Raw genomic sequence first — 26,398 nt, 5'->3', positions numbered from 1 at the left:
CTATATCATTATAATAGGCAAAAACATCTTTGGGGGGTGATAATATCCAGGTAATGGAAGATATTTAAGAGCATTTCTATCTGCACATTTTTAGCTCTCTTATTTTGTTACTGTCATAGAATTCTTGCACAGGCCAGCTGGTGGGAGCTAGTGGCAGAAAGTTGTTCCTAGTATCACTTCTAAAGAATTTGATATTATACTCAGAAAGACATGACCTTATAGAGGAAAACCCCAAGTAACAAAAACAAAAGTAGACTGAGAATTGTGATTAGGTTTGACTAAAAGTAACTGAGTAGGTGTCCATTCCTAATACAAAATAGATGTTTGTTTTTCTCCCCCATTCATGAAATCCGGAGGTGTTGCAAGGCTGGTGTGGCCCTCTGTGAGGTGGTCAGTCAAGACTGGTTCCATCTTGTTTTCCTGTGTGCGGCTTCCAGGTTTATCTCAGGAGGCTGCTGGAGCACCAGTCTCTGTCCACATCCCAGCTAATAAGAGGCAGAAGGGGTGAAGATCCCTGTCACTTTCACTTTGTTCTCTTTGGCCACTCCGATCAGCAAGGGAAGCTGAGAAACACTGTCTTCAGTTTAGGGACCATATTCACACCAGAAAATCAGTTTTTGGGTTTTTTTTGTTTGTTCTGTTTTGTTTTTTTAATGGAGGAAGAAGAGGGGAATGGATATTGGGAGACTATCGGCAGTCTCTGATATGAAAGTAAATTGCAGGTTTTTGTCAGACTTTGTCTTAGTTAGAGGCAGATCGTTCATTCTGGGCAATACTGAGAGCTGGTTCTTCCTTCCTTCTTTTCACCACATGCCTCTCTTTGTTGATAGTCCCAGAAGAGAACTGATTGTCATCAGTTCAGGGGAGCCTCGCCTCTCCAGGTTGTCAGAGCTATCTTGTTCAGCAAGCTTTCCAGGTCAATGGTAATTATTTTTGTGGTTTTTTTTTTTTTAAATCAAATTATCTGGTTTCTTTATTTCCAGAATAAAAGTCCACATATATGTAGTTCAACTAGCCACTAAGTAGGTTGATGAAACTTTCCATTGCTTTTGTGAACTAGGACATGAGAGGAGGAATACTTTTTTTGTGTGTGCAGATGAACGTTGGAGTGTTTTAATTTTTTTTCTTTTTGTCTTTTTAGGGCCACACCCATGGCATATGGAGATTCCTAGGCTAGGGGTCAGATCAGAGTTGTTGCCACTGGCCTACGCCACAGTCACAGCAACACCAGATCCAAGTCACATCTTCGACAGCAACACTGGATCCTTAACCCACTGAACGAGGCCAGGGATTGAACCTGCACCCTCATGGATCCTAGTTAGATTCATTTCCACTGAGCCATGACAGGAACTCCTGTTTTAATTTTTTTTAATTATCTTTTTTTTTTTTTTGTCTTTCTGCCATTTCATGAGCTGCTCCCGCAGCATATGGAGGTTCCCAGGCTAGGGGTCCAATTGGAGCTTTAGCCGCTGGCCTACGCCAGAGCCACAGCAACGCGGGATTTGAGCTGCGTCTGCTACCTACACCACAGGTCATGGCAACGCCGGATCCTTAACCCACTGAGCAAGGCCAGGGATCGAACCCGCAACCTCATGGTTTCTAGTCGGATTCATTAACCACTGCACCATGACAGGAACTCCTCTAATTATCTTGATGATAGAACTAACATATCTTAGAAATGTCTGAAAAAAATACATGTATGTGTATATATATTTCTCATACACACACCCACATCTCTGCATACATACACACACAGATTTCTTTGAAGATAATTTTGTCATTATCCTAAGAAAAACATCAATCTTTTGTCATTTATGCTGCCAGCTGTTCAAGGATAGACTTCTGCCCTGTCAAAATATAGGAGAATGAATGCATTTTCTCAGATTGTAGTGTACGAAATAATAAAAATGCATTAAGTATACAAAGTGATAAAATATGCTTATTTTGGGAAAAATCATCTTTCCATTCTTCAAATTTCAGTGGATTTCACAAAATGTAACATCCATTTTGAATAAGAAAGAGCATGAGGTCCCAAATAATTAACCACCTTTTTTAGTCAGATTTTATCAGAACACACAGGTTTCAGATTTCAGAATACACCAATCTTAGAAGTTGCTAGAATGTACAAATATAAAATGGGAAAAGTCCTCTCTTTTCTTCTCCCTCCCTATTTTTCCATATTTATATGCTGTTTCACTAAAGCATATATATGATTTGAATGTTGATATGACATTTATAGTGTAGATAAAAATATAATTCATACCATTACATGATAGGTGCAATTATATATATAGTTGGTGATATACATTAAAATTTAACTAGTTGAGTCTGGCATTTGACTAACAGATATGAATGTTGAATATTGATAAGCAGAATTAAGTACAGTGATGTTAGAAACAGATACATTTTAACTCCATGCACTTACCTAATAAGACTGCCCTGCCTGCCCCCAGATATCACCGCATACTTTTTAGAAAACTGTGACTTAATTGTATTTAGTTTGTAAAGAACTAACAAAGGTTAGGAAGAGTGACAGGTAGGTGACCTTTTATCTTGAAAACAGAAGGAAATCAAGTATGTGTTTATGATTGTGAAGAGGGAACAGAACACAGATGATGACATTAAGAAAAGTTACAAACTTAACCTTTGTCACACCCAGGACATAGAGAGGTTAATGAGTTATGTGGCAGTGTCCACTTCTGTCTCAGGAATATAAACAGGCTCTTTATACTCTATTGGGGCTATAATGAATATATATATAGATTTCAGTGTAGGTTCAATCCCTGGCCCAGCTCAGTGGGTTAAGGATCCAGCATTGCCATGAGCTGTGGTGTAGGTCACAAATGGAGCTGGGATCCTGCATTGCTGTGACTGTAGCATAGGCTGGAAGTTGCATCTCAGTTCAACCCCTAGCCCCCCTAGCTGATTAGATTGGTCAGCTAATCTGTAACAAAAAAAGGCAAGAATATACAGTGGTAAAAAGTCTCTTCATTAAGTGATTCTTAGAAAACTAGACAGCTACGTGTTAATGAAATTAAAACATTCTCTAATACCATATACAAAAATAAAATCAAAAGGCATTAAAGACCTGCATGTAATGCTGGATACTATAAAACTCTTAGAGGAAAACATAGGCAGAACACTCTGACATAAATTGCAGCAATATCTTTTTTTTTTTTTTTTTTTGTCTTTTCTATGGCCGTCCCCATGGTATATGGAGGTTCCCGGGCTAGGGGGTCTGATCAGAGCTGTAGCTGCCAGCCTACGCCAGAGCCACAGCAATGCAGGATCTGAGCTGCGTCTTCAACCTACACCACAGCTCACAGCAACATGGGATCCTTAACCCACTGAGCGAGGCCAGGAATCGAATCTGCAACCTCATAGTTCCTAGTTGGTTTCGTTAACCACTGAGCCATGATGGGAACTCCAGCAATATCTTTTTTGACCCTCCTCCTAGAGTAATGAAAATAACAACAAAAGTAAAGAAATGGGACCTAATTGAGCGTTAAGTTTTTTGCACAGCAAAGGAAACCATAAACAACATTTCAAAAAGACATTCCTACAGAATGGGGGGAAAAAATTTGCAAATGATGTGACTGACAAGGGCTTGATTTCTAAAATATGCAAATGGCTCATAAAACTCAACAACAAAAACAACCCAATCAAAAAATGGGCAGAAGATTTAAATAGATTTTTCTCCAAAGAAGACAAAGATGCTCAATACCACTAATGCAAATCAGAGCTACCATGTGGTATCACCTCACACCTGTCATTATGGCCATTGTTAAAAAGTCTACAAACAATAAATGCTAGTGCAGAGAAAAGGGAATCCTCCTGCACTGTTAGTGGGAATATAAATTGGTACAACCCCTATGGACAACAGTATGTAAGTTCCTTAAAACACCAAAAATAGAACTACTATATGATTCAGCAGTTCCACTCCTGGGAATATATCTGGAGAAGACTATAATTCCAAAAGATACTTGCACCCCAGTGTTCATTGCAGCACTGTTTACAATACAAGGCATGGAAACAAAGGGATAGGTAAAGAAGATGTGTATATTTGTACACACACACACACACACACACACACACACTGGAGTATCAGCCATAAAATATAATGAAATAATGCCATTTGTAGCAACATGGAGGGACCTAGAGATTATCATGCAAAGTGAAATTAGTCGGATAAAGACATGTATAATATCACTTATATGTGGAATTTAATTTTAAAATGATACAAGTGAAATTATTTACAAAAGAAACAGACTCACAGACTTTGCAAATAAGTTTATGGTTACCAAAGAAGATAGGCTAGGGGAAAGGATAAATTAGGAATTGAGGACTAACATGTATACACTGCTATATAAAAAATAGATAACTAACAAGGATCAAATATATATATATATATATATAGCCCAGGGAACTCTATTCAATATTTTGTAATAACCTACATGGGAAGGGAATCTGGAAAGGAATGGATAAATATATATGTATAACTAATTCACTTTGTTGTATACCTAAAACAAAAACATGCACACACACACAAATTGAGTTCCCATTGTGGCTCAGCAGTAACAAACCCAGTTAGTATCCATGGGGATCCAGGTGTTGCCATGAGCTGCCATGTAGGTAGCAGAGGCGGCTCAGATCCCTGGTTGCTGTGGCTGTGGTGTAGGCCGGCAGCTGCAGCCCTGATTCGACCCCTAGCCTGGGAACTTCCATATGCTGTGGGTGCAGCCCTCAAAAGACAAACAATAACAATAACAAAAATAAACAAGCAAAAACTAACATAAAAAAACTAGCACAGCATTGTAAATCAACTATATCCCAATAAAACTGAATTTTTTAAAAGAGAATGTGTCATTTAATTTCCACATATTTGTGAATTTTCTAGTTTTCCTACTGCTCTTGACTTCTAATTTTATTTCATTGTGGTTGGAAAAGATATATGATTTAATCTTCTTAAATTTGTTAATGCTTGTTTTGTGACCAACATGTTCTCTGTGTGCTTAAGACGAATGTGTTTTCTGCTGCTGTTTGGTGAGCTGTGTATGTCTGTTAAGTCCATTTGGTCTGTAGTGTTGTTCAAGTCCTCCCTTTTCTTACTGATCTGTCTGCTTCTATCCATTGTTGAAAGTGGGGCATTGGAATCTACTATAACTTTGTAACTATTTCTCCCTTCAATTCTATGAATGTTTGTTTCATATATTTGGGTGCTCTGATGTTAGGTACGTATATATGTTATGTATGTATGTACGTATATTTATAATTGTTGTATGTTCCTGTGAATTTACCCTTTTGTCATTATCAAATATCTCTCTTTGTCCCTTGTGACAGTTTTTGACTTCCAGTTTATTTTGTCTGATGTAAGTATGGACACCCTTGTTCTCTTTTGGTTTCTATTTGCCTAGAATATCTTTTTTCATCCTTTAACTTTCATCCTCTGTGGGTCTTTATATCTAAAGTGAGTCTCTTATTGACAGTGTATAGTTGAATCTTTTTTTTTAGTGCCATTCAGTCAAATGTTGTCTTTTGATTGTGGTGGGAGGCTTCAACCCATTTATATTTCAAGTAATCACTTATAGGGAAGGACTAAACTATTGCCATGCTATTAATTGTTTTCTGTCTTACAGCTATTTTATCCCTCTTTCCTCCTACCTTCTCTTATGTTTCATTGTTTTTTGTGTGTGTAGACATGCTTTGACTCCTTTCTCATTTCCTTTTCCGTATATTCTTCTTCTTTGGCCACGCCTGCAGCATGTGGAAGTTCCTGAGCCAGGGATTGAACCTGCCCAGCAACAGTGGCCCAAACTACGGCAGTGACAACACCAGATCCTTTAACCACAAGGCTACCAGGGAACTCTCTTTCTGTATTTTCTATTGATATATTCTTCATGGTTACTATAAGGCTTCCATGAAACATAGTAATCTGTTTTCAGCTGATAAAACAACTTCAGTTGTATAAAAAAACTCATATCGCTCCACCTCCACTTACATTACTGACATCACAAATAACCTCTTTGTATATTGTGTATCCATTAATGTAGTGTTACAAGTATTTTTATGCTTTTAGTTTTTGTATTCTCTACTAGAATTAAAAGTGCTTTATGTACCACTGCATAGTGTAACAGTATTTTGTGTTTCTCCATCTAGCTATATTTACCAGCAGGCTTTATATTTTTAATATGTTTGCCTGTTGCTGTCTGCTATCCTTTTGTTTCAACTTGAAGTCATCCTATAGCATTTTTTGTAAAGCATTCTAGTGATGATGAACTGTCTTAGCTTTTGCTTACCCGGGAAAGTCTTTATCCTTCATTTTTGAAGAATATTTTGGCTAGATACAATATTCTTGGTTAGTGATATTTTTTCTTTTAGCATTTGAATATATCATCCACTCCTTTCTGACCTGTGAGGTTTCTGCTGTGAAAGCTGCTGATAATATTATCGGAACTCTCTTGTACATGATGAGTCCTTTTTCTCATGCTGCTTTCAAGATTCTCTCTTTGTCTTTGACTTTTGACATCTGATTATCGTGTGTTGCAGTGTGGACTTTTTTCTGTTCATCCTAGTTAGAGTTCTTTGAGATTTCTTGCATTCAGATGTCCATTTCCTTCCTCTGATCTAGGAAATTTTCTGCCATTATTTTTTCACATGTGCCTTCCTCTTTCGCTTCAAGTTCCAGTATTCCTATAATACATTTATTGAGCTCCTTAATGATGTAACGTAAGACCCTTAAGAATGTCACTTTTCTTCATTTTTTTTTCTTTTTGCACCTCTGTCTCAGTGGTTTCAAGTGACTTATATTCGACTTTTCTGATTCTTCTGCATGAATAAGTCTGATTATTGTAATCTTTAGTGCCAACATTTTTCTTTGGCTCTTTTTTGTAGCCTCTGTCTCTCTTTTGATTTTCTCATTTTTGTTCATGCATCATTTTCCTGATCTCATTTCATTTAATTCTCTATGTTCTCTTTGAGATCATTGAGCCCCTTTTAAAAAAAGTTATTTTGAGAGTTCTCCTTTGGTGCAGTGGATTAAGGGTCTGGCATTGCACTATAGTGGCTTGGGTTGCTGCTGTGGTGCTGGTTCAGTCCCTGGCCTGGGAGCTTACACGTACCATGGACATGGCCAAAAAAAAGTTATTTTAAATTTTCTGTCAGATAATAGATATGTGTTTCTTTAGGGTCGATTTCTGGAGATTTATTTTTGTTCCATTGTTTTTGCCCCATGTTTCCCTGATTCTTCATCTAATTTGTGATTTGTGAGTTTTATCCATTTGTGAAAAGAGCCACTTCTCCCAGACTTTAGACTGACTTCATATAGAGGTAGCCCTTTACCAATCAACCCAGGTAGAGGTTCTGGGGGCCTCTGACACTTTTTGAGGGAGGATGTGACTTCTCTGGGCTTGTGTGTGTGTGTAATTTCCTGATTAAAGAGGTTTGTCAGTTTCTTATTCAGGACCTTGTGATCTCTTGTACTTTCTGGTGTCTGTCTGTGATACTGCAGATTGTCTGGTGTTACAGGGGCAAGCTGCCCTGCTCTCTTTGTTTTCAATTACCCCCAGGCATCCGGAGTATACCAGCTCCCTGTGAATTCTCCAAGTAAGTTAAGAGAAATACCAGTCCCCTGGGTGGCTGTCTGAAAAACTGGAATACGGGACACTTGCCTCACTCTTTTTTCCCACCTGAGGGAGAAGCAATAAGTTGGGCACCTTGTCCTGATTGCACCAAGCCATGCCAGCCTCAGTCTGGGATACCACAGGCCCACAGGCCTTCTTTTTTTTTTTTTTTTTTTTTTTTTTTTTTTTGCATTTTAGGGCTGTACTCTTGGCATATGGAGGTTCCCAGGCTAGGGGTCTTATCAGAGCTACAGCTGCCAGCCTATACCACAGCCACAGCAACGCCGGATCTAAGCTGCATCTGCCACGTACACCACTTCATGTCAACGCCAGATCCTTAACCCACTGAGCGAGGCCAGGGATCGAACCTGTAATGTCATGGTTCCTAGTCGGATTCGATTCTACTGTGCCACGACAGGAACTCCACCACAGGCCTTTTGATGCTGCAGCAAGCTGCCCCCAACTTTCCCTTTCTTTCAGCACCCCCAAGCATCCACACTATGCCAGTTCCGTTAGCACTCTGAATCGGGTGAGACAGTAGCCCATTCCTTGGGCAGCCCTTGGAAAAGTCAGAATGTTAGACACATGTTCCATTCCGATCCTCCCCTTTCACCTCAACTCCCCCCCCACACACTCCAGCTACACCTGGACAGAAGCCGTAAGCCAGCTGAGCTGTGCTGGCTTGGGGGAGGGGTGATCATAGATAAAATGAAGCACCTCTTCTTAGCCTGTTTCTGTGTAGCTGTTCTTGGCTTTGTACTCTCTTGGGGTTCTGCAGTTTCTTTTTTCCTTCCTTCCTTCCTTCCTTCCTTCCTTTCTTTCTTTCTTTCTGTCTTTCTGTCTTTTTAGGGCCACACCCATGGCATATGGAGGTTTCCAGGCTAGGGGTCTAATCGGAGCTGTAGCTGCTGGCCTACGCTACAGCCACAGCAACACCAGATCCGAGCTGTGTCTGCGACTTACACCACAGCTCACGGCCACGCTGGATCCTTAACCCACTGAGCGAGGCCAGGGGTAGAACCTGAAACCTCATGGTTCCTAGTCAGATTCGTTTCCACTATGCCACAACGGGAACTCCATGGTTCTGCAATTTCTTAAATGATTTCTAGAGTTCTCATAAAATAATTTTGGTCTGTAAATTGTTAATTCAGTGTCTCTGTGGGAAATGTGGGCTGGGACTTCCAATTCCTCCATCTTGCTTTTATATTTCTTTTGTACACGTGACTTTTATCTCATTAAATATGTTGATTGTTTCTTCTGATTTGCCCTCCTCCCTACCCACCCTCCTTAAGTTGTCCTGTTTACCTTGAGTCTAGCAGAACAGATCTCCTATGACTATCCCATTTATCCCCAGACTAAAATAGCTGCCCTGTGGCCCCTTGTCAGCATTCTGAGTGAGTGTTCCTCCCTCCTCCTGTTCCCCATCTGCTCGTGTCAGACAATTGTGTTAGCTTTTGGCTCTGCTTCTGTTCTCAATTGTGGTCATTCTCCAAGCCACAGATTGACTGCTCCTGCTAGGTCTTTCAGAATTTTTCCTAAGGTTTCTAATAGATATTTGCTGTCTGGTTTTTGGGCTCACTCAAAAATCTACTTACAGCTCAAATATTTTTTTATCTTTATGAATGATACATAATGTGCAAGATTATATTTCAGTCGCCACCTGGTTCTGTTAATTGCATGGTTATTATTTTCTGAAAAGACCTTCATGTATTCTTTGAGTGTACCTAGGAACAAGGTACCATCTGCAGTAATCTATTTACATCTCTGTCTGTCTTTACAAATAAACTGAGGTCCTCCACGGCAGGAAGTAGGTCTTGTTCAGTTTGGTTTTCTTGATTTTTTTTTTTTTTTTTTTTTTTTTTTTTTTTTTGGTCTTTTTAGGGCTGGACCTGCAGCATATGGAGCTTCCCAGGCTAGGGGTCTGATCGGAGCTATTGCTGGCCCCCTAAGCCAGAGCCACAGCAATGCAGGATCCGAGCCGTGTCTGCGACCTACACCACAGCTCACGGCAACGCCAGATCCTCAACCCACTGAGCAAGGCCAGGGATCAAACCCACAACCTCATGGTTCCTAGTTGGATTCATTTCCACTGCGCCATTATGGGAATTTCAAGACACTAAAATTTTCATAGTATATTCGTGATAGTGAGTCTGAGGGCACAAGAAAAATATTAAACCGTAGTCTGCATGTGATACTTAGAATTTTGTAGTTTATATAGAAATGATTAAATAAAAACATTTTGTTGTTTAAAGGAATTAAGTAGTAGAAATCTGGAAAATAAGCTTTTAGTGGGAGCGATCAACCAACTCTTGAATAAGCCAAATCCGTTGTCAGTATACAAACACATTGGTTGTTTCTGGACCTACCTTGGTTTTAACAAAATTATAACATATATACAATAGTTTTCTATACATAAACATGTACATTTACTTATGGTGCTAGATATAATATGTCTAGTGCTTCTCTGATTTAGTAGCAAAATGAAAACAGGGAGCAGAAGTTACTATAATTGGTTCACTACATTGGAAGGGTTTTTTTGGTCTATTTGGTAAGCAGTTCATGTTATCCAGATCATCACACAGAGCATTATGTCTTTTTAAATGTCAGTATGCTATGGTATACTGACATTCTTTTTAAATTTCACCCCACAAAACTCTAGTATAATCTGCTTATGTTTGGCAATTCTGCATTACTCACATGTGTTTCTTAAAATATTTTTTATTGTTACATTTAGCCGACCAATGTAGGGGAAAATGTTAATGAAGTGTTTACTACTTCTGTTCAATACTTATGAACCATGAACACTTTTCAAGACAGGAAATGATAGGATAGGATCTGTCTTGGATAAACTCTGGATGGAGTTTGCATGGATGGGAAAAGATCAGTCAATAAATGTTTAAATGAAGAGGGAGATTGAAGTATCTCAGGTAACTATGAAAGTTTTGGTCATGTTGACTGTGTGGATGGCGGCTCTATTAAGGGATGTTGGAGTGGGATTGGTTTCCTGAAGAGGGAGAAGAGATGAGAGAACTGTTAAGTCCGGTTGGGGGGCTTCTTGATTTGGTGGTGCTTAGATATGCTTGAGGAGAACGGTACATAAAATCATGTTGGGCTAGGAGCCTTCCAGGGAGAGACTGTTAATTAGCCCTTACTGATGGAAAAAAAGAACTATTTTACTTTAAACAGTAGATTGGGCCTTTAAATTTTTGTTTTGTTTGGGGTTTGGGTTTGGTTTTCGTTAGCCTTCCTATCTTACTGTTTCAGGAACGTGGATCTCTTTGTTGTTTCATCTCTAATGTGAGAGAGTTGGATTAGACTGGTGTTTCTTTAATACACCTGAGAATAACCACAGGATCTTGTTAACAATGCAGATTCTGAATCTGAAGGTCAGGGGTGAGACCTGGGACCCTTCCAGCAAACATTACCGAAGGATTAAACAATCACAAAGGTCTCTTCTATCTCCAGTCTCACCTTTCAGACTTAAGCTTTTGTGTTTTTCTTTCTTCTTTTTGGCCCACTCCATGGCATATGGAGTTCCCAGGCCAGGGATCACATCTACACCACAACTTGAGCAGTGCCACAATCTTTAACCCCTGTGCCAGGCCGTGGATCAAACTTGGTCCTGGTACTGCAGAGACACCATCAATCCCATTGTGCCACAGTGCAAACTCCATGTAGCTGCAAATGGCATTATTTTCTTTTTTATGTCTGAGTGGTGTTCCATTGTGTATATGTACCACATCTTTTTTATCCATTTCTCTGTCAGTGGACATGTAAGTTTTTTCCATGTTTTGGCTATTGTGAATAGTGCTGCTGTGAACAGAGGAGATGCATGTATCTTAAAAAAAATTTTTTTTTTAATTTTTAAAAAATTATTTATTTATTTTTATTTTGTGGTCACACCTGTGGCATGTGGAAGTTCCTGGCTAGGGACTGAATCCACACCTGTGACCTGCACTGCTGCTGCAGCAACACCGGATCCTTTAACTCACTGGGCCAAGGATCAAACCTGTATCTCTGCAGTGACCTGAGCTACTAAAGTCAGAATCTTAACCCACTGTGCCACAGCAGGAACTCCTTTATTTTCTTATTAAAGTATGGTTGATTTACAATGTTGTGCTGCATGTATCTTTTTGAATTATAGTTTTGTCTGGATATATGTACAGGAGTGCGATTGCTGGATCATAAGGTAATTCCATTTTTAGTTTTCCAAAGATTCTTCATACTGTTTGCCACATTGGCTTCTCCAGCTTACATTCCCACCAACAGTATAGGGGGGTTCCTTTTTTTTTTTCCCCACACCTTCTCCAGCATTTGCTATTGGTAGGCTTTTTGATGATGGCCGTTCTAACCAATATAGAATGGATAAACAACAAGGTCATTGTAGTTTGATTTGCATTTCTCTAACAATTAGCAATATGGAGCATCTTTTCATGTGCCTATTAGCCATCTGTATTTCTTTGGGGAAGTGTCTATTTAGATCTTCTGCTCATTTTTTCATTGGGTTGCTTGGTTTTTTGTTGTTAAGTCGTATGAGCTGTTTGTATTTTGGAAATTAAGCCCCTGTCAGTTGCATTATTTGCAGATATTTTCTCCCATCCTATAGGTTTTCTTTTTATTTTGTTCATGGTTTCCTTTGCTGTGCAAAAGCTTGTAAGTTTGATTAGGTCCCATTTGTTTACTTTTGTTATTATTTCTATTGCCTTTGGAGACTGACCTAAGAAAACATTGGTTCTATTTATGTACTTTTTTTTTTTTTTTGTCTTTTTAGGGCTGCCCCTGCAGCATGTGGTGAAGTTCCCAGGCAAGGGGTCTAATCCAGCCTGCCAGCCTATTCCACAACCACTGCAACACCAGATCTGAGCCTCATCTTCGACCTACACCACAGCTCACAGCAACACAATGCTGGCTCTTTAACCCACTGAGCAGGGCCAGGGAATCGAACTCATGTCCTCATGGATATTAGTTGGGTTTGTTAGTGCTGAGCCACGGTGGGAATTCCTGTAAGAAAATGCTTTGTTCTAGGTATTTCTTAAAGGTATCGATATTAAAATGTTAAATTGCTATTACTATAGATGCAATATTTGTAAAAACAAAACAGAACAACAACAAAAAGTAACCCAAATTAACTAAGTCACTGACTTCTAAAGATTTTTTTTGAAAATAAGCTACAACTTTATATCAAGAATGCCTTTCTGCTGTCTTTAAACAATAGCTTGTTTGGATAGAGTATCCTCACTGTTTTTTTTTTTTTTTTTTTTTCTTGCCCTCAACACTATATGGTTGTCACACCAGTGGCTGTTGACATTTATTGTTACAGTAGAGAAATCTTGAGGACACTCCTGCTTTTCCTCCCATATGAACTATTTCCTGTCTGGTTATCTGAAAAATTCTTTGTTTATTCTTCACTTTTAGTAACTTAAACCAGGATTTGTTTTAATGTTGATCATTCTTTAATAGATTTATCCATTAAACAATGTATTCTTTCATCCTTGAGATTTAGTTCTTTTTTTTCTTCCTGGAATATTTGAAGGCATGTTTCTGAGAAATTTTTCTGTTCCATTTCTTAGCATCTGAACTTCAGGGGCATTTTTAATGTTGTATTGTCTTAGTCTTCTATGTTATTTTCTACCCTGTGATTGATTTACTCATTTATTTTTCCTCTGCAGTCATTATGCCTATTCAAGCTTTATCTCCATGCCCAAAATTTTCAGCCTTGTTGATCCTGTTTGCTACCATTTGTAGTTATCTATTAGATTTGTAGTAGTATTTTGATACTCAGTTTGTTTCTCTTAGCTTTGTGATTTTCCTTTTCATCTCATTCATTTAAAAACTGATCATTGAATTCTGTTGTTAAATTTATATTCTTTAATTCTCTGTAAAGCACATATAAAGAATCTGCTGCTTCTTCTTCCAGGGGAAGGTCTTTGATGGTCATTTAGATGCTGTCTATATTCTTTGCTGTTATTCCTTAAAGAAATTTATTATAAGATAAAACATATACAAAGTGTATAAAACTTATATGTACAGTGTTAAAAATAAATTACATTTAAATAGATATAGACTTATATAATCCCTACCACATCAAGATAATACATTCATTGTAGTCCAGAAGGTCCTCATGTTTCCCTTTCTTATTATTATCTCTACCTACCTTACACTGTAGTTAACCACCAGACTCACTTTATCGTTGCCTTTTTCATGCTTTTCTTCATACTCTTACATCCATATATACATTCCTATATAATGCAGTTGGATTTTGCCTGCCTTTGGACTTTATATAATTGAGCCACACTTTATATAGTACTCTTTTGTGACTTGTTCTTTTTTCCCAATGTTACATTTTAATAATTCCTCCATGTTGTATCTCTCTGTTTACCTTGCTATAGCATGTTTTATTGTGTTAGGGTTCTCTAGAGAAGCAGAACCAATTATATATATATAATATGTAATATATGGAATGAGATATATTACAAAGAATAAGCTCATGTGATTGTGGAGCTTGGCAAGTCTTAAAATGCAGTGTAGGCTCAGGTCTGAGACCCAGGAGAGCTGACGGTGCAAAGTCCAAAGGCAGTGTGCTGGAGGATTCCCTCCTGCTCAAAAAGGTTAGTTCTATCCGCAGAACAGAGCTGGATAATAATGCCTCATCATAGTCAGATCTTCAGCAGATTGGATGAGACCCACCCAATTTTGGAGAGCAGTCTGCTTTACTCCAAGTTCACAGATATAAATGTTAATCTCATCTGAAAACACCCTTCCAGTTGACACAGGAAATTAATCACCACAGTATGGGTACCACAGTTTTTAAAATTTCACGGGAAATTTATGTGGTTTCTAGGCTTAGGCATTTTGAACGTTACTCCTGGTGTGTGTGTGTGTGTGTGTGTGTGTGTGTGTATTTCTATTCTAGTGCACATAATCACTCATAGCGCCAGGAGTATTGCCTAGGATTAGGATTGCTATGTCATAGGTATGCATATATTCAACTTTACTAGATAATTTAAAACCGTTTTGTCAAATAGTATGCCTGGTGTTGATTATATTAGCTACTCTGTGTATCCTTGCTGGTGCTTGGTATTGACAGACTTATAAAATTTTGCCATCATGAAGATATAACTTTTATCTACTGGACTACTCTCTGAGCACCTTTTCATGTTTACTCTTTTGGTGTGGACCTATTTTTGTCCGTTGTGTAAACTTGCAATCTTTACTTTCGATAAATTTTCTTGAATTACCTTTCAGATTTCTTCCCATTCTATTTTCTCTATTCTTTCTTTCCAGACCTCCTGTTATCTAGACATTAGACTTCTGGGTTGATTTTCTGTCTTATTTTTCATCATTTTGCTCTTCTTAAATATTTTCTCAACTTTGTCTTTAATTTCTTCTTCAAAATTTTTATTTATGCTATATTTCCTTTTTCTACTTATTTCTTTGTGTGTTCTATATTTATTCCTTTTGTTATATCATCCTCATGTTTCTTGCTGAATCCTATTCAGTAATAGAGATAGGACATATCCTAATTTTGTTTCTTTGGGCGTATTGATAATTTTATTTATTTTTATTTATTTATTTATTTATTTATTTATTTATTTTGTTGTTGTTGTTGCTATTTCTTGGGCCGCTCCCACGGCATATGGAGGTTTCCAGGCTAGGGGTTGAATCGGAGCTGCAGCCACCGGCCTACGCCAGAGCCCCAGCAACGCGGGATCCGAGCCGCGTCTGCAACCTACACCACAGCTCACGGCAACGCCGGATCGTTAACCCACTGAGCAAGGGCAGGGACCGAACCCGCAACCTCATGGTTCCTAGTTGGATTCGTTAACCACTGCGCCACGACAGGAACTCCAGTATTGGTAATTTTAAAAACAGTGTCATCTCTTTGCGTGATTTGTTTTCTTCAGCTTGCTTTGATTCTGTTTATCTGTCTCTGTTCTTCAGATGTCAGGTGGTCCTTGGCTGACTGCTCATATTTAAGTTTATTTGGCCCTAAATGGGTAGAACTAGACAGATCAATAAGAAAGGGGAGAACATGGACATCACTATAGATCAATCGGACCCAACAGACATATACAGAACATTCACCCAGCAGCAGCAGGATACACATTGTGCTCAGGTACACAGGGAATATTCATATATCACACATTGGTCACAAAACAAATCTTCACAAATTTAAGAAGATTGAATTATACCAACTATCTTTTCTGATCACAGTGAAATGAAATTAAAGTCAAGAGCAGTAGGAAAATTGGAGTATTCACAAATATATGGAAATGAAACAACATACTCTTGAATAATCAATGGGTCAAAGAAGAAATCACAGGGAACTTAGAAACTCTCTTGAGGCAAGTAAAAACTAAGAAGCTGACTGGGAGTGCTGAGAGCTTGAGAGAAGCCTCCCAATTCTAGGGTGATATCACTTCTTAAGTCTTTTCAGTTGGACTGGTAAGAAGATTTCCCGAATGGTGCAAGCCTCCTGAGAACCTGGTGGTGAAGAGAGATGAAGTCTCAATCTTCAGTATTTAAAACTTTCAGTTAGTTTTTAGGCTGTATCTCTCCCTTCAACTCTGACTGGTGTTTTCAGTTCAAAATCTCCTTGATTTACTATCCGCAGAACAGAGCTAGCATCATCCGTCAGAGTGGGAAGGGGGTGTGTTGGGAATGGGATTGGGGGCATATCTGCTTCTTAAACAGACCTTCTTCAGTTCTTCCTTTGAGCTGCCTTTGAAGTTTTAGTTAGGTACATTGGTTTGTTTCTTTCCTGAAGATAATTTATTTTGCCAAAGGAATATCATGATGAGTTCACATATTTTAATATTTTGCCCTGTTTGCCATCCAAAATTATATAGCAAGATAGACAAAAGTAGTACCCTCCCAAAAGTTTTAGATGGAGAAAATATTTTGAAATTGTACGTAGTTGTGTTCTCTTTCCCTTAGCCTTTCTTACTTAACCTAAATTATTTTTTAGTATTTAAGTGAATTGAATAATGCCTCATCATATTCTTGGCTCTGTTTTAACCCTTCTTCTAAGGATATGTTTATGATGAAAGAATTTTTGAGATATTTGTATTTCACCATTAAATTGCTTCTTTTACTGTGATTAAACAATACACAAATACATTTTTATGATAAATAAAAATCATTTTTGTATATGGGTTTCTGGAACTAGTTCTAACATTTTATTAACTGAGATAAGCGTGTTGTATATGTTTTGTTTTCTGTTTGTTCACAGAAAACATCTGTTAGTTTAGAGCTTTCCTTTGAAGAGATAGTTCCAAGTACTTTGGCCTCAAATCAGAGCTAATTTTTGGTTTTAGAAAAAGTACAGTAAAATCCCAAAGGCTATTCTTTGTAATATTTTCATCACTTTGTACCATTAGACTAAATTTTTATGAGTACAGTTTACTTGGTAAAAATTAGAAAGGATGGTATGAAGGATCTTATTCACTTTTTAAAAGTTAGGTGTTAGAATTATGTATTTTGAAATTCATCTGAATGCAACTGGACACATCATTAAATTGTTTTTCAAAACATGAAAACCAAAACCTGGAAACATTTGGAAAAAGACACAGTCTTTCTAGAGAGCGGTAATTATGTACCACAGTAGCATTTCAGATTATCCAGTCTTTTCTGTTTGTTAACTACACTACCACTTTGGAGAAAATGAATTTTCATCTTGTTGAACTGTATCTGGGTAAGAATTGGACCTATACAGTTTCAAACATGTTCCTCAAAAAAACAAGGGCAGGAGTTCCTGGTGTGGCTCAGTGGTTAACGAATCCGACTGGGAACCATGAGGTTGCCGGTTCAATCCCTGGCCTTGCTCAGCGGGTTAAGGATCCAGAATTGCTATGAGCTGTGGGTAAGTCACAGAGGCAGCTCGGATCCCGTGTTGCTGTGGTTATGGTGTAGGCCGGCAGCTAAAGCTCTGATTCGACCCCTAGCCTAGGAACCTCCATATGCCATGGGAGTGGCCCTAGAAAAGGCAAAAAGACAAAAAAAGAGAGATTTAAAAAAAAAAGCAAGGGCAGAAGCAGAGAATAAGTATAAGAAAAGATGAAGATTTTCTTATGAAAATGAAAGGTAAGTGGTTTAGCTTTAACAGTTTTTACAATCAGTACTCTGTAGTCAAGAGTTCTGTAGTTGTCGCTCGATTCATTTAATAGGTCCTGCTTTCCAAACAAATATATTCACTGACCTTTCTCCTTTGAAATCAGAGACCTAACTCCCAAGGACCTGTGGAAGGACGCTCCTCTTCTCTCCTCCCCTCTTTGCACTGTGTTGTAGTTCCACCCACTTAACCACATAGTTTAAATTTACTCAGTGGCATTTAGAAGAAAAATTAACAGGGAACTCCTTGCCTTTCGTTGACTGTAAAGTTAACCAGTGCAGAGATATTCCTGTTCAACCAGCATTACCAGTTATTTCTTCAGCTGCCTTCAGTGCATATTTATTAAATATCTTTTCTGTTTTACTTTCTTATTTGATAATCATTGTGTCATTCTCTGCAGAGGTCTAAGCTGACAGGAAAAAGGAGATTATTATTCATTGACCCTACTTTATACAGTTGCTCCCAACAGTGTGGTGGTAGGAGTACCTACCCTCTGCACAGTAGAGAGCCTCATAGCACTTGTAGTTGGCCCCCTATATCTGCGGTTCTGGATCCATGAATTCAACCAACTGCAAATAGTATAGTGCTGTGGGATTTACTGTTGTCAAAAACCTGTATCTCTTGGAGTTCCCATCGTGACTCAGTGGTTAACGAATCTGACTAGCATCCATGAGATGAGGGTTTGATTCCTGGCTTCGCTCAGTGGGTTAAGGATCTGGCGTTGCCATGAGCTGTGGTGTAGGTTGCAGGCGCGGCTCATATCCCGCATTGCTGTGGCTGTGGTGTAGGCCGGCAGCTACAGCTCTGATTCAACCCCTAGCCTGGGAACCTCCATATGCCGCTGGTAAGGCCCTAAAAAGACAAAAAATAAAAGACAAAAAAACAAAAACAGAAAAAAACCCTGTATCTCTAAGTGGACCAATACAGTTCAAACCTGTGTGTTCAAGGGTCAACTGTACTTAACTTTGACTTAAATATTCTTATGCAACCCTCACAGCCATGTTAGGTTATTACTGTATAGGGTAAAGTTATTACTGATTCCAAAATGCAGAATCTGAAGAATGAGTTTCCCAAAATTACCCAGCTAAGAAGTGGCAGCTCCAGGATTTAAACTTAATTTATCTGATGTGAAAACAAGATTTTCTTTTAAACACATAGGATCCAGGACTTGCCTGCTCTTGGCCAAACTTTGTTTCAAGACTGCAAGGATCTTTTGTATTTGCATATACGCAGTAGCTCTGAGATGGAGGCTTAAGTGTATATGTTCAGATCTTGTTAAGCTGTGAGACTTGTATGGGTTTTTTTGGTCGGGTGTTTTTTGTTTTTTTTTTTTTTTTGTCTTTCTAGGGCTGCACCCCGGCATGTGGAAGGTCCCAAGGTAGGGGTCAAATCAGAGCTGCAGCCACTGGCCTACACCAGAGCCACCCAGCCACAGCAATGCAGGATCTGAGCCACATCTGTGACCTACACCACACCTCAGGGCAGTGCCGGATCCTTAACTCACTGAGCGAGGCCAGGGATTGAACCTGCTTCCTCATGCATGCTAGTCAGGTTCGTTAACCACTGAGCCACAATGGGAACTCCAGCCTTGGTTTTTATAGTGTGAGGGAGATACTGGGTTTACTTGTTTTCATGTTATCACTGAACAGAAATGTAACTTTTCTGCATATGAATAAGGTTATACACATCATTATAACCATTTTTTAGAAATCAATCTGAAGATGAACTTTTTAAAATTCAGCATTTCATCTTGTCTTTGTATTGACTTATTTTACCTTTGTTTCCTGTAGAAGCTATCAAGGAAACGGGAACTTTATTATGCACCACCTAACATTTAAGAGTTCCTGGGTGTTGTGTTAAATGTTTGTTGTATAAATGACAATCTGTGAGTGATAAACTTTTATAAGAAAAGATTCCTTCTTTGTCCTTAGTTTTGGCATCTCCTTCTCCTTTTAATGGTTTTTTTGTAAAATAGACACACTTCTTCCTTACCTTGCTCAAAGATTTTCCGTTACACCTTTCAGATCGTGGAAGGGGAGAAGTCTGTCAGTCTGTAAGGTGATGCTGTCTTTTTACGTAGCTTCCAAAATAAAACAGAGGGATGTTCAGAGAAGGCAAACAAAGCTTATAGTTCCTTTCATAAAAAGAATGCAGTTTTTAAAAATTCAGTCATAATTCTCATAATTCCAAAATGGAAATTCATTTTCTTTTCCTTAGAGGTTAAGTTTTAATCACCTGTATTATAAGCTAGTTTAGTTATCTGATCAGTTCCCTTAAGGCTGGATGCTTGATTGGTTGGGAGGTCTAAGCTCAAGTGCAGGCTGAAGGGGAATTGGGAATCATGCATAGCATCTCTTAAACTCACTGAGCTGAGGAAAAGAAATACATAAACCTACTGAGACTTTTTTTGCCCAATAACCCCGGGAAACCCTCTCCTTGGATGACTTAGGAACAGCTCCCTTGTAAAGTGCTGAGAAGTCTAGCCTTAGATTTCCACTCTTTCAATTAACCATCCCACCCCACTTGAGGCCATCTTCTCTTCCGCCCTCTGCCCATACCTCTCATATTTCAGAAGACAATTGAGTGACAAATGCCTGTCACCATTGCTTAGAGAGTCTTTAAGGGCCATACCCATTGTGAAAATGCTCATTGCAAAATCTTAACCCAGCAGGAGTGAAATGATCTAATCTCTTACTGAAATGCTTCTGAAACAACTGAAATACAAAGGAATTTAATGTTAAACAATCTAGTATTTATTGCTATATGAACCTTAGAAAATTATAAAGTAGCTTTCTATGTTTATTTCTTAATAATAGATGGTGAATATTAGTGAAAAGGAAATAATAAAAGCAGTATATGAAACTGAAAAGAACTTTTATATTTAACTTTGGTGTAGAAATCTTACCATCCAACTTTTTATACTTATGATGAAAATGTACTCAATAGAAATATGTGTTTAACAGTAGAGGAAAATGAGAATGAGAAAGTGGAATTATATGGATCATTCACTTGAGTATAAATCAAAATTTAATTGCTTTTAAAGAACCTAAAGGTATATAAGTTTTATTTTAGAAGAAGGACCAACATGGATAGAATGTTGGGATTAAAAAAATCCCATGGATTAAATTATTATTGAAGTCTAATTTGAATTAGAGAAACAGAGATATCACAGGGAATTACAAAAAATACTTTGCCCCCCCCCCTTTTTTTTGTCTTTTTGCCTTTTCTAGGGCTGCTTCCCGTGGCATATGGAGGTTCCCAGGCTAGGGGTTGAATCGGAGCTGTAGCCACTGGCCTACGCCAGAGCCAAAGCAACACAGGATCCAGCCATGTCTGCAACCTACACCACAGCTCACGGCAACGCCAGATCCTTAACCCACTGAGCAAGGGCAGGGATCGAACCCACAACCTCATGGTTCCTAGTCGATTCGTTAACCACTGAGCCACGACGGGTCCCCCCCCCTTTTTTTTTAATGGCCGTGGAATATGGAAGTTCTCAGGCCAGGTATTGAATCCGAGCTGCAGCTGTGACCTACACTGCAGCTGTGGCAATGCAGAGCCTTTAACCAACTGCACCAGGCCGGGAATTGAACATGCACCTCTGCAGCAACCTCAGCCACTGTAACCCACTGCACCACAGTGGGACTCCTATTTACTTTTTTTAAGGGCACATTTAAAGTGAAATCTTAAGAGGTTTCTAATGACTGTCCTCTTGGACTATACCTTATATCAGAATAGTATTGTTACATAAGTGTGCAGTTCTATTAAAATACTTAAATAGGTATTAATTAAGTATTCTAACAGAGTATTCATCTCTGTTCTATGTATTTTTAACAGTAAAATTCAATATATCCTTTCTGATTTAAATTAGGCTCACTCAGGACTACTTCCAAAGACCATGACACTGCCCATTGGTGCCTTTCGGCGTCAGCTTTTATTAAAATCAGTGCGTGTTCTTGCCTTTGTCATCTTGCAAGGACACCAGTGCTAGTTATGCCAACTTGGATCTGTTTCTGAGGTTTGCACAGGAAGCAAAACACTGAAATTATCATAAAACTAGACCAATCTTTTCCAGTTTTTAAAAATGCCACTGAAACATGACTCAAAAATGAGAATAGAATTTCTAGAGTCCAGTAGTTTAAAACTTATATCCTTTCTATATATTGTAAGCATTTCTTGCCCAGACTCAACAGGCAGACAGAAGAATGGCTATGTAAAAGGGCAGAGCAAGTCCTTGACCTGTGGCTAGAAATAGCCAAAGTGTTTCTGCACCATCCTACATTACTGTATGACTCAGGTTCTGGGATCAGCTCTACTGTAAACGATGGCTAGCATCACACTCAGGTGAGCCCTGAGGAGAGCCTTCCCGTTCAAAGACATGAATGGTGGGGTCTGAAATACAAAGAATACTTTTACCGATCAACTTGAAGAGAATATGCTAATGTAGAGAAAATTCATATAGTGTGTAGTTGACCACTTGATTATAGAATTCTAATCGATTACAAGGTTTATTTTCCCCTGTTTTTCCTGCAGGCATAATGCTAAGAAGAGAAATAAGAACAAATTTGTCCTTCTAGGGTAGACATGCTTTTGGCTAGTTATCCCTCATTGTTGAAAATTCATTCTTTGTGTTCAGAAGTTTAATTTTCCATATTTCAGACGATTCCTAGAGATTAGCCACAGTTTATTTAAACAAAGACACACACAAAGCAAAAGTTTAAAAAAATTTTTTTTCAGAAAGAATTCACTTGCTTATTTTTCTTAAAAACATCTTTCCCATTTCATTGAGGCAGATTTGGAAGTCAGACCAGAAACTTCAGGCTCTACTACGATGGAAAGCACTTTGTTGGGGAGAAGCGCTTTGAGTCCATCCACGATCTGGTGACTGATGGATTGATTACTCTCTATATTGAAACCAAGGCAGCAGAATACATTGCCAAGATGACGATAAACCCAATTTATGAGCACATAGGATACACAACCTTAAACAGAGAGCCAGCATACCAAAAACATATGCCAGTCCTGAAAGAGACACATGATGAGAGAGATTCTACAGGCCAGGATGGGGTGTCAGAGAAAAGGGTAAGCTACCATAAAACCACACTTTATCTTCTTCTGTTTGGGATCCTTATAAGAAAACCATTATTGTCAGAAGAGATTGACTTCTCCTCAGTGCTCTGGGAAGGATACTCATTGTCCTTGTTGTCTAGTATCTGTGATGCTGAGCTTTTTGCATATGTCTAATTCTCGTTCAGGTAAAATACGTCAGGTATGTTTTTGTACTCCTGATTTCAGCAGTTTCACTGTTTAAAAAATTTGTGGGGAAAATGCCCCCTAGTAAAAATTTTCAGGGGCTTTGGTCCAAAGCATAACGTATACTAGCTGTATTTCATAAAAATTGAGAGGGTCACATTATCTATCAAAACTACTTTCTTTCCCTTAAAGATAATTTACTATATAAATAATTCTGTTCTTGAGCCAATTGGCATGATAGCTGTATTTTTAAATACACATGATTAAATTTAGTCCATCAGTAACTGTGGTACTATTTTGAGAATCAGTCAGGCTTGAGTAAAAGGAGGATTTGTCTCTTTATGGACTTAAGTAATTGAATCAGAAAGATTTGATTTTAATTACAAAAGACAGTTTAAGTCTTGCATTTGTTTTATTTTAATTGTAACGTATTTACAGTTAACATCAGAAGTTTTAATTCCTTGGCCTTAAAGATAATTTTACTTTGAAAATTGTCCCTAGCCTCCCCTTCATCCCCCAAGAAAAAGAGTAAGAATTTCCTCATGTTTTATACTCTGTGGGATTTAGGTGGGAGAATTTTTATGAATTCTAATTGTAATTGTGTTAATTCTTACATTTTCTAGTATCTTCTGTTGCAATATTAAAGAAATGTAGTACTGTATAGTAGCTTGAGCTTGATTCTGTCACCAAGCAGATTTGTGCACAAATCCTGTCATTTTACCAGTTGAGTGAACTTTGGCAAGTTTAATCTTCTTATTTATTTTCTGTGCTTTCATCTACTTATTTGAAAAATTGTAATAATAATCAACTTGTGAGGATTGATGAATAAGATAGTATGTGTAGAATAATCAAATGGGGCTTGGCACATAGTAAGCACTCAGGATGAATCTGGTGATAATGTTACAGTCATATTACCTCAAGGCAGCATTGTAAAATACTTACACTTACCTTGGACTATTTAGGCACAGAATGGAAATTTCAAATGTTCATAATCCAGCCCAAATTTTAGTTTCTGACATATCTTACTTAGAGTGGCATTTTGTGGCTACAGAGAAACCGTTTTAAATTATAGACTGTAGCAAATGGTTTCTCGTATACTCATATTTGTTAGGAACTACAATCTTTTTTTTGGAAGTAACCAGAATTTAGCATCCTAAATGCATCCTGTATTTAATATTGTTCTCTTCACTCTAGTTCCTATTTTCTCACTTTTGGTTATTTTTTATTCATAGCATTTTTCAGTAATACTTGTATTTAAATATCTAATACTGATATTACAGCTTATGAAGATGTGCTAGAATACTGTTAACATTTGTGAAATTAAAAAAAAAAAAAACCTGTAGCTGCGAGTCTTGCAAACTTTATCAGCCTAATGATAACCTTTTGTAAAGTGTTCTGTATGTACTTTTCTAAATTAAGGGACTTGAGCTGAAGATACTTAGCTATTTAACATTGAGTTAGTCTAATTTAACTTCCCAGAGATCCTTAGCTGTCCCTCCAACAAAGTGAAAATAATCTTCACAGAGGCAAGAGACTAAGGTAGAGAGTGCCTAGAGGATGCTTTTAGCTCTAGGATCCATGATTGCCCATGTATTCTGGCCATGTTACCAGTTATGTTACCTGGGTTTTTTGTGCTGAAGGCCAATGACAAGAAGAAGAATGAAGTTGCTGGCCCTGGCTCTGGAAAGTGTCTCTTTTCTTACTTGATTAAGAATCACCTCTTAAAAACTATTCTTTGGAGTTCCGAATGTAGCGCAGCAGAAATGTATCTGACTAATATCCATGAGGATGCGGGTTCGATCCCTGGGCCTTGCTCAGTGGGTCGGGGATTCAGCATTGCCGTGAGCTGCAGTATGGGTCACAGACGTGGCTCGGATCCCCTGTTGCTGTGGCAGTGGTGTAGGCCAGCAGCTGCAGCTCTGATATGACCCCTAGCCTGGGAACTTCCATATGCCACAGGTGCAGCTCTAAAAAGCAAACAAACACAAAACCAAAAAACTTTGCTTTAAACTGCATGCATCTTAAATCCAGCTGGCTTAAAATCTACTCACTCAAAACTAGATTTATTTTATTTACAGGTGTCATCCAACAGGACAGGGATGATGACCTGTTCAACAGCTTGAAACATTGATTCCCTGTCACAGTGGATGACATTTGTAAGTAAAGACAATCATGTTTAACTGATTTAAAATACCTATTGACACAAGTGTGGTTTAATAAATATCTTACTGGGTCCTGAATAGCTAAATCATTCTTGTCCACGACTCCTTTTCCTCAGAGCAAAAAGTGTTAGTTTTACAGGAGCTAGTAGCATGCTGTTGTGAAAAGAATGTTAGCATTGGACTGAAAAGCTAGGTTCTACTGCAGGCGTTGACTTTAGTGTCACTTTGGGCACGCTTTTTCACTTCTCTGAGGCTGTGTTCCCCACCTTTAATGGGAGGGCTTTGGACTAGATGATACCAAGGTCTGGTGTGTAGAGTCTTCAGGGAGTGCTGGTTTTGTAGGAGGAAGAATAGCACAAGAAAGAGCACAGAAGTGGGATCTAGAAAGGGGAGATCTATTTTTAGCTTATCCACTAACTCATGTATGACCTCGGCATCCCCCAGCCTGTGCGGACTTCACTTTCTTCATATATAAGACAAGGAGTTTTCTACAAAACATTAACTTTCAGAATTTTAATAAATACGTACTGCAAAAAGAGTTCTGTGCTCAAATAAATTTGGTGATTTTTAAACTTGACCGTTACTTTTCTGTAGGCTTCTCAGCTTTGCTAATACCTAAGGTGCATTTTGACTCTCTCAGGAATGCTTCCAAACTTATTGGAATCACCCTGCCACCATTTAGAATGGGAATGTTTCATGAAACCCACTTTGGGAAATTCTGAGCCAGATCATCTCTTAAGGTCTTCCCTTGTTCTAAAACTGAAGGATGAGAATTCTGCACATATATTTCTTCCGTCTTTAAAGTGTAAGTTGAGCATCTGATCTTTTGTGGACAATTGGCAGAATGGTTTTATGGCCATAAAATTTTTTGCCACAGTAAGTGAATCCTGAAAATTCTTTGTTGTTCCTAGGAAATCTGGTGTCCTATTGTGAAGGGGAGTTTCAAGTGACATTTATGTCATTTTTCTCCTTGACCAAGTTGCTTCCGCAGCTTAACTATCAATTAGAAACTAAAAAATATTTTCAAAAATGGTGAGAGACATTTAATCATGAAGCTGTAGCATGTTAAAAAGCCAGACTTTCTTCTCTTCTAAAACAACTTAACTTTAGCTGTCTAGATTGGCTAAGAGCCTGACTTTTGTTCCTTACTTTTTAAACATCTATCTTGGAACTGTATTTGAATAGTTTCTTCTTCTGAGTAGTGAATATAGTACATTTGCTTCAGCAGATACTGGACCTGTGGCAGAATATAG

At 38.3% G+C, this 26,398-nt stretch overlaps 1 protein-coding gene across 3 annotated transcripts in view; it reads left to right on the top strand.

The window, feature by feature from the left end:
* CHN1 (chimerin 1) overlaps window positions 1-26,398 on the top strand; it is a 196,504-nt gene that overhangs the window by 91,629 nt on the left and 78,477 nt on the right. For 2 of the 3 annotated variants that reach the window (XM_021076315.1, XM_021076316.1), the window contains one exon: window positions 22,524-22,812. In XM_021076315.1, the coding sequence (XP_020931974.1) occupies window positions 22,524-22,812 (289 nt within the window). Of the gene's footprint in view, window positions 1-22,523; window positions 22,813-25,115; window positions 25,140-26,398 lie in introns of those variants that run through there. The other variant, XM_021076318.1, reaches the window with a different exon arrangement.

The sequence above is a fragment of the Sus scrofa genome, chromosome 15 (assembly GCF_000003025.6).
Source record: "Sus scrofa isolate TJ Tabasco breed Duroc chromosome 15, Sscrofa11.1, whole genome shotgun sequence".
NCBI lineage: Eukaryota > Metazoa > Chordata > Mammalia > Artiodactyla > Suidae > Sus > Sus scrofa.
Note: the sequence above shows the minus strand (reverse complement) of the source record. Positions and strands in the feature narration are given on the sequence as shown.